This window comes from Pongo abelii, chromosome 6 (genome assembly GCF_028885655.2).
Source record: "Pongo abelii isolate AG06213 chromosome 6, NHGRI_mPonAbe1-v2.0_pri, whole genome shotgun sequence".
Classification (NCBI taxonomy): Eukaryota; Metazoa; Chordata; class Mammalia; order Primates; family Hominidae; genus Pongo; species Pongo abelii.
Genome location: NC_071991.2, coordinates 77303899 through 77312711, shown reverse-complemented (window position 1 = coordinate 77312711; position 8813 = coordinate 77303899). Strand labels below are relative to the sequence as shown.

The 8813-nt window shown below is 44.3% G+C and overlaps 1 protein-coding gene across 17 annotated transcripts in view; it reads right to left on the bottom strand.

The window, feature by feature from the left end:
• Positions 1 to 2986: 2986 nt before the first annotated feature.
• The window catches only part of ICA1 (islet cell autoantigen 1), a 157594-nt gene continuing 151767 nt past the window's right edge, over positions 2987 to 8813 (bottom strand). For 15 of the 17 annotated variants that reach the window (XM_024249240.2, XM_054558812.1, XM_024249247.2 and 12 more), the window contains one exon: positions 3576 to 3848. In XM_024249240.2, coding sequence (XP_024105008.2) covers positions 3727 to 3848 — 122 coding nt within the window. In that variant the 3' untranslated portion in view covers positions 3576 to 3726. 17 annotated transcript variants of the gene reach the window in all.

Here is an 8813-nt window from a genome sequence, read left to right as displayed (position 1 = left end):
CCCCAAAGTTCATGTGTTGGAAATTTAATTGCCATTGCAACAGTATTAAGAGGTGAGGCTTTAAAGAGGTGATTAGTCCAAAAAGGAGAATCTCCACCCCTTTCCCAGAAAACTCATGAATAATCCACCCCTTGTTTAGCATATAATCAAGAAATAACTGTAAGTATACTCAGTCAAACGGCCCACGCTGCTACTCTGCCTATGGAGTAGCCATTCCTTATTCCTTTACTTTCTTTTCTTTTGAGATGCAGTTTTGCTCTTTCACCCAGACGAGTGCAGTGGAGCAATCATGGCTCACTGCAACCTGCGCCTCTCAGATTCAAGCAATTTTCCTGCCTTAGCCTCCTAAGTAGCTGGGATTACAGGTGCCCACCACCACCCAGCTAATTTCTTTTAGTAGAGACGGGATTTCACCATGTTGGCCAGGCTGGTCTCAAACTCCTGACCTCAGGTGATCTGCCCACCTCAGCCTCCCAAAGTGCTGGGATTACAGGCGTGAGCCACTGTGCCTGGCCTCCTTTACTTTATTAATAAACTTGTTCTCACTTTACTCTATGGACTCGCCCCAAATTCTTTCTTGTGCATGAGGTCCAAGAGCCCTCTCTTGGGGTCTGGATCAGGACCCCTCTCTGGTAATAATAGCACCATGCATAAGTCCTGCCTACAGGCCCACTGACGCCTCAGGCCGCCCAGGGCTGCCAACTCTGAGTAGATCACGTCTTTTTGGGAAAAACCACTGACAAAAAGTGCTGGTTCGTCCTAAGTTGGTGCATTTCTAATTCTGAAGCTGACGGGTGCTTTTCTCACTTTCCCAGAGCTCAAAAATCAACTTGATATTTCTAAAATTACATTTTGAAGGAAATGAATCTATAAGGTACACCAAAAGCCCAATCCAGCTGGGGAAAGAAGAAAGAAGGAAAATGAATTGTCTCTGGCTCCCTCCCTTAAATTTGTATATTCTTTAAATCTTGGCGGGGGGACAGGGAAGGGAGCCTGGCAGACCACCCCACCTGTATTGGCAGGAAAGCTTTCCAGGAACAGGTGCTCTCTAAATCGCCCCAAAGGGTTCAGTGCAACTGTGATTAAGACCAGGCTCTCATCATGAAATGAAAATGAGGGACAAGTGGGAGTGTACAGGAAGAGGGTAGTGTACCTTTATCTTCTTCTTGCCAGGGCCAGTCCTTGGGTGGCTGAGGAGGGTCCGGGAGGTGGGTCCTGGAGGAAGCCCTTTGCCCCGGCAGGCACGCAGGCCACTTAAAAGAGAATCAGGCAGCAGCTGCAGCTTCTTAAACTGAAAAGGTGGTCCACGGGCTTTGCATGAGCCCGGATCAAAACATGCATATCAAAAGGGATCAAGAGGCTGGCCAAGTGGATTGCAGATAGAAAAGGGAATTGAATCTTTTGTTTTCTTTAAGGTCAAGAAAATTTGGAGAGAAAATGCCTCCATGTGCAATTCTTTCTTTTTCCTTGTAGCGAAGCTTGTCCAGCTACCACAATCCTCTCCCCTCCACCCAAAGAGCAACTTTTAAATGCCACCTGTTAGTATTTAAAGTAATCCACTCGAAATAGATGAACCCCACCCCCTTTGCTGTCCCACCCTTTCCCCCACCAAGCTCTCTGGGCCTCTAGCCTGGACGGAGCGAGTCAGTGCCTCCTCCCTCATCTTCTTACTGTGGTTGCAGGGTTTTCACAGCTGCAAATGTGACCCAGGATGAAACCAGGACTGAGTCTACATTCCATGAAGGGCAGCTTGACTCCCACAATCATTAATCCATTGCTGACGAGGTGACTGCAGGGTGCTGACTGCCGGAGAGACAGAGATTTGGAGAAACAGGGAGACTGTTCTTTGGGGTCATAGCACCTAGTGGTAGAAGCAGATACATAAAGCACAGTCCTTGTGAGGCCAGGGCAAGCACCATCCTAGTGTCACTGGATGAGATGGGAGAGAGGCAGGAAGGGACGGCAGGAACTGAGGAAGTATCATGGAGAGTTGAGGGCTGGTTCCTCACAGGAGACCTGGGGGGTGCACTTGGAGAGGTCCTTGTGGAGCACGTCGGCTCTGCAGAGGCTCTGGAAGGGTAGGTGGGGTTGTGATGGCATCCCAGGAGATGTGCACAGCAAACGCACAGGCCCAGGGTGGGGAGCAGAGGCTGAGGGTACAGCAAGGCTTCCTGTGTGAGTGTGGGAAGGCTCACAAAGTGAGGCCCTGGTGCTGAACTCTTCATATCCTCAAAGCCCACCAATGCCGGGTTGAGGAATCTGCTAAACGAGATTCTAACAAAGGAGACCCCCTGGATAGCTGATGGTAGGCCCGGATGTTAGCGGGGTTCCGTGAGCTCCCTAACATGCCCCATTTCACCTGTAGTGCACTTTCCTGTGCGGAGAAAGAACATCTTCAACATCCCCCATCTCCAGTCCTCCAAGGTATCTTGTAGGGATGGAGGTGATTGCTGTGGCCAGGTCCTTCCATGAGCCGTTCCTGTGTGTGTGTTTCAGGAAGTGGCCCCAGGAAGCCCTTTCAGAGCTGGGCACTGAAGCTGCAGGAGTCCAGGAGAGACCTCCTGGCCCAATCAAGCATGTGGAACCAACTCCTGGGGCAGTATTGGATTCCACCCCTACTCTGGGCCTCTAGCTCATTGAAAGGGGGTATACATGGGCTTCCACAGATGTGTGTGGGCCCTCAGCAGGTCACCTGTGACATGTGTGGCAGGGAGACGTGCCAGCTCTGGGGTCTCTAATAGTGACAGAGTATCCGAGCTGCCAAAATGTAAAGCTGTGGCTCCCACCCCTGCCTGATCCTTCAAGCCCCATGTTGTCCTTCCTGCTGCTGCCTTATCTGGGTGGTATATGGGGTCAAATCAACAGCTTCAAGCCTGCAGTTGGGACCCATCCTTCTCCTCTGCCCCACTCCAGCCCCCACACCCACACCCAGAGCACTTTCCTCAGCACATCACTGAGTCCCCACAACAGACTCCATAAACTTGACTTTGCATGTCAAATATCTTTTCTGTTTAATTAAAAAAAAAAACAAAAACAATGTCACAAGGGGCTTCAGAAATACATGCTTTTGAATTCCAGCCACGAAGAGGACAAAAGGAGACAGTGGTATCTGCAAATATGGCTGCTTTCCATAGAAAGGTTTGTGCCTTGGAGAGAAGCCCAGCTCCTCCACCAGTGTGAGAACACGTGGCCCACCAGGCACCTGCTGTGGGGACAGTGTCTTTGGTTGGCCAGAGCTTCATCCAGAGCTCACTGGAAGGTGGCTTGGCAGGAAGAGGGAATCTTCCTACAGCCCTCCTCCAAAGGGGACAGAGGCTGGGGGCAGAGAAGGAGGCATTTAAGCTTTGCTAGCCTCCTGCTGCCTCTGAGGCTGTAGAACACGTCATTCAAACCTACCATCAAAGTAGGCTTCTGATTTCAACTTGGATCTCACGGTAGCCCAGTGACACCGCAGCAGCCATGATGGGATGTAGGCAGGAGAGCGGCGGCCTGGAAACCGCTTCTAGATAATCCTGTATTATTTAGATCCACATAGAGATACACGAAAACCCTTTATACCAAATAAGAGTAAATAATTATACCAATATAAACAGGGCCGTTGACCCTTTCATTTTATTAAAATGACACATAATTATTAAAACAGCATACTGATCACTTTATACTTCTGCTAGCCCCCAGGGGAGCTGCTGGAGGCGGCATGTGAGTGCCCTCCCGAAGGGTACGGATTCATGCATTGAGCAATTCGTGTTCTTTATCGGTTTTCCCAACAGCATCAGGATTTGAGAGTGGGTCAAGGTCAGCGAAGAGGCTGAACCAGGCAGTCAGGTCTGAGGCAGCCTTAGCAGGTTCTGGGGAGAGAAGAGGAAACATGAGCAAACCCACCTTCCAAATATCCACCTCTGCCATGCGGGATGCAGGCAGGTCCAGGTCATCTTCAAATGCAGGATGTTCAATCAGACAAATCCCTTTGCACTCTGTCTCTGACAATAGTTAAGGAATTCCAGCTCCCGTGGCTGGTTGGCTGGTTAACATTTCCAAACCAGGGCCTGAAGCTCCGTGAATAACAAGCTCTTGTGTTAACAAACTCCCACCTGCACCCCAACCCCACTAATGGCCATAGCCCATGAAAAGCTGATCAAACCCTCAGGCCCTGCCACTTCACCACAACCAGGAAATAGCATAGTTATTTCAGAAATCAGACTGAATGGCTGAGGAAGCAAGGGGCTTTCCACCGTCCGCTGGAGGAATCTTTTCAAATCTGCTGGGTCAGGAGAAATATTACGGCCACTCTTTTTACCCTTCAAAGCAACAGGCCCAAAAGTGTTTGGCGCCCAGGCCTGGCTTCTCCTCTTCTCTCAGGGTCACTGCCTTCTTCAATCCTTTCCTGTTAAAAGGAGGGCCCTGACATGCCTTCCCTTCTCCCAGGGGGTCAATTCCCCTCACTCTTCAGCCTCATTGGAATACTCCCTTCTGCTCTTCCACCTAAACACCTGCCCTAACTTCCTGAATACCACAATTATACAGCCAAATTATTTTCCAGATGAGGAGAACATTTTCTTTTTTTTTTTTTTTTTTACATACAGTTCTTTTCTATGCATACATGTAAGCTTTATATTGTAGTATATCATAACTGTTTCCATGTTGCTACATAATCATAATCATCATAATTAGTATTATTTTAATGGCCATGTAATTATCCATCTTGTTAATGTACCATAATTTACTTAACCTAAATCTTCAAAAATAAGAGAGTGGTTGCTTCCAATTTTTCCGCTATGATAAATAACCTCTAGTTTACCTATTTGTGCATATAGCTTCTTTCATTTTTTTTATTTTATTATTTTTTTTTTTTAATTTGCTTCTGATATTGTGTTGTTTTTTTTTTTTTTTCTTTTATTGTAATTATTATTATTATTATTATTATTATTATTATACTTTAGGTTTTATGGTACATGTGCCCAATGTGCAGTAAGTTACATATGTATACATGTGCCATGCTGGTGCACTGCACCCACCAACTCGTCATCTAGCATTAGGTATATCTCCCAATGTTATCCCTCCCCCCTCCCCCCAACCCACAACAGTCCCTGAAGTGTGATGTTCCCCTTCCTGTGTCCATGTGTTCTCATTGTTCAATTCCCACCTATGAGTGAGAATATGCGGTGTTTGGTTTTTTGTTCTTGCGATAGTTTACTGAGAATGATGATTTCCAATTTCATCCATGTCCCTACAAAGGACATGAACTCATCATTTCTTATGGCTGCATAGTATTCCATGGTGTAGATGTGCCACATTTTCTTAATCCAGTCTATCATTGTTGGACATTTGGGTTGGTTCCAAGTCTTTGCTATTGTGAATAATGCCGCAATAAACATACGTGTGCATGTGTCTTTATAGCAGCATGATTTATAGTCCTTTGGGTATATACCCAGTAATGGGATGGCTGGGTCAAATGGAATTTCTAGTTCTAGATCCCTGAGGAATCGCCACACTGACTTCCACAAGGGTTGAACTAGTTTACAGTCCCACCAACAGTGTAAAAGTGTTCCTATTTCTCCACATCCTCTCCAGCACCTGTTGTTTCCTGACTTTTTAATGATCGCCATTCTAACTGGTGTGAGATGGTATCTCATTGTGGTTTTGATTTGCATTTCTCTGATGGCCAGTGATGGTGAGCATTTTTTCATGTGTCTTTTGGCTGCATAAATGTCTTCTTTTGAGAAGTGTCTGTTCGTGTCCTTCGCCCACTTTTTGATGGGGTTGTTTGTTTTTTTCTTGTAAATTTGTTGGAGTTCATTGTAGATTCTGGATATTAGCCCTTTGTCAGATGAGTAGGTTGCGAAAATTTTCTCCCATTTTGTAGGTTGCCTGTTCACTCTGATGGTAGTTTCCTTTGCTGTGCAGAAGCTCTTTAGTTTAATTAGATCCCATTTGTCAATTTTGGCTTTTGTTGCCATTGCTTTTGGTGTTTTAGACATGAAGTCCTTGCCCATGCCTATGTCCTGAATGGTATTGCCTAGGTTTTCTTCTAGGGTTTTTATGGTTTTAGGTCTAACATTTAAGTCTTTAATCCATCTTGAATTGATTTTTGTATAAGGTGTAAGGAAGGGATCCAGTTTCAGCTTTCTACATATGGCTAGCCAGTTTTCCCAGCACCATTTATTAAATAGGGAATCCTTTCCCCATTTCTTGTTTTTCTCAGGTTTGTCAAAGATCAGATACTTGTAGATATGTGGCATTATTTCTGACGGCTCTGTTCTGTTCCATTGATCTATATCTCTGTTTTGGTACCAGTACCATGCTGTTTTGGTTACTGTAGCCTTGTAGTATAGTTTGAAGTCAGGTAGCGTGATGCCTCCAGCTTTGTTCTTTTGGCTTAGGATTGACTTGGCGATGCGGGCTCTTTTTTGGTTCCATATGAACTTTAAAGTAGTTTTTTCCAATTCTGTGAAGAAAGTCATTGGTAGCTTGATGGGGATGGCATTGAATCTGTAAATTACCTTGGGAAGGATGGCCATTTTCATGATATTGATTCTTCCTACCCATGAGCATGGAATGTTCTTCCATTTGTTTGTATCCTCTTTTATTTCCTTGAGCAGTGGTTTGTAGTTCTCCTTGAAGAGGTCTTTCACATCCCTTGTAAGTTGGATTCCTAGGTATTTTATTCTCTTTGAAGCAATTGTGAATGGGAGTTCACTCATGATTTGGCTCTCTGTTTGTCTGTTATTGATGTATAAGAATGCTTGTGATTTTTGCACATTGATTTTGTATCCTGAGACTTTGCTGAAGTTGCTTATCAGCTTAAGGAGATTTTGGGCTGAGACAATGGGGTTTTCTAGATATACTATCATGTCATCTGCAAACAGGGACAATTTGACTTCCTCTTTTCCTAATTGAATACCCTTGATTTCCTTCTCCTGCCTAATTGCCCTGGCCAGAACTTCCAACACTATGTTGAATAGAAGTGGCGAGAGAGGGCATCCCTGTCTTGTGCCAGTTTTCAAAGGGAATGCTTTCAGTTTTTGCCCATTCAGTATGATATTGGCTGTGGGTTTGTCATAAATAGCTCTTATTATTTTGAGATACGTCCCATCAATTCCTAATTTATTGAGAGTTTTTAGCATGAAGGGTTGTTGAATTTTGTCAAAGGCCTTTTCTGCATCTATTGAGATAATCATGTGGTTTTTGTCTTTGGTTCTGTTTATATGCTGGATTACATTTATTGATTTGCGTATATTGAACCAGCCTTGCATCCCAGGGATGAAGCCCACTTGATCATGGTGGACAAGCTTTTTGATGTGCTGCTGGATTCTGTTTGCCAGTATTTTATTGAGGATTTTTGCATCAATGTTCATCAAGGATATTGGTCTAAAATTCTCTTTTTTTGTTGTGTCTCTGCCAGGCTTTGGTATCAGGATGATGCTGGCCTCATAAAATGAGTTAGAGAGGATTCCCTCTTTTTCTATTGATTGGAATAGTTTCAGAAGGAATGGTACCAGCTCCTCCTTGTACCTCTGGTAGAATTCGGCTGTGAACCCATCTGGTCCTGGACTTTTTTTGGTTGGTAAGCTATTGATTATTGCCATAATTTCAGCTCCTGTTATTGGTCTATTCAGAGATTGAACTTCTTCTTGGTTTAGTCTTGGGAGGGTGTATGTGTTGAGGAATTTATCCATTTGGAGAACATTTTCAAAAGAGTGCCTCACACAAGTGATTTCTAAATAAGATGAAGGCTTTGTTTAAAATACATAAATCATTCCACATGAGAATCTAAGTTCATTGGCTTGGATGACCTGTATTTTTTTTTTCTTCTCCAACAGGTGGGAGTGTCAGAAACATGAAGAAAATGTCTCTGATGGGTGATCCTTCTAGCTGAGAGCAGCTAGGAATGTGATTGCCATTTGGCTGAAAAGAGTCTCAGAAAGTATTGGTAGGACAAGTTGCTAAAACTGGTTAGTGAGGGGATAGAGGCAATGGGATTATATCAATATAAACAGGGCCTTTGATCCTTTCATCAAAATGGCACTGAAATGCTAAGATAGTGTACTGATCACTTTATACTTCTGATTCCCCTCCCTTTCTCTTTTTGTAAAAAAAGTCTTTTGTAGATATCAATGTATCTACATGTAAAAATCAGTGTATCTATGATGGTGAGAAAACTATATCAAGACTTGTTGGTAATATGCAAGTTATTACTATGTAACATTGAATTCCATGTGCAATTAGCCCTGGAATCATCTGGTTTATCTTGATATGATTATCAGAGACAAGAGAGCTCACTATAGCTTAGCTGGAGGGGGAGTGGGCATGGTACTGCCTAAAAAAAGGGAGTCACTCATCTGTCTTTAGTCATGAAGGAGATGGCCCAAGGAAACTGTATGGGGCATGACTGATTTCGCTGGATTAGCCTATCTCTATTCTTGCTAGGGGATATCAAAATATCTTAAAGATGACTGTAGTGAAAATATGCTACACGCTTGTTTCCCCTTCCTTCTAACCTCCTCAAGGGTCTCAGGAGGTCTTCTGAGCGTTATCATGGCCTTGCCGGGAGGAGCCAGTGATTGTGCTTTGGGACAATCCTCACATTCCCCAGGCAGCCACTGTTGGAGACAAAGCAGGTGCAACTTATTTGCATAACACTTAAAAGAGCATCATGGGAACACTTTTTGATGATAATGGAGTAGACACTTCGTTTAACTTCCTGTGGCCAACAAGAGAAAGTCAGTGATACCAAAGAAACAGAGCTAGAGCTGCAAACACAGATGATATCTTCAGTCGAGCAGAGGCTCCCTTGGGGGACCTGTCCCAAAAGA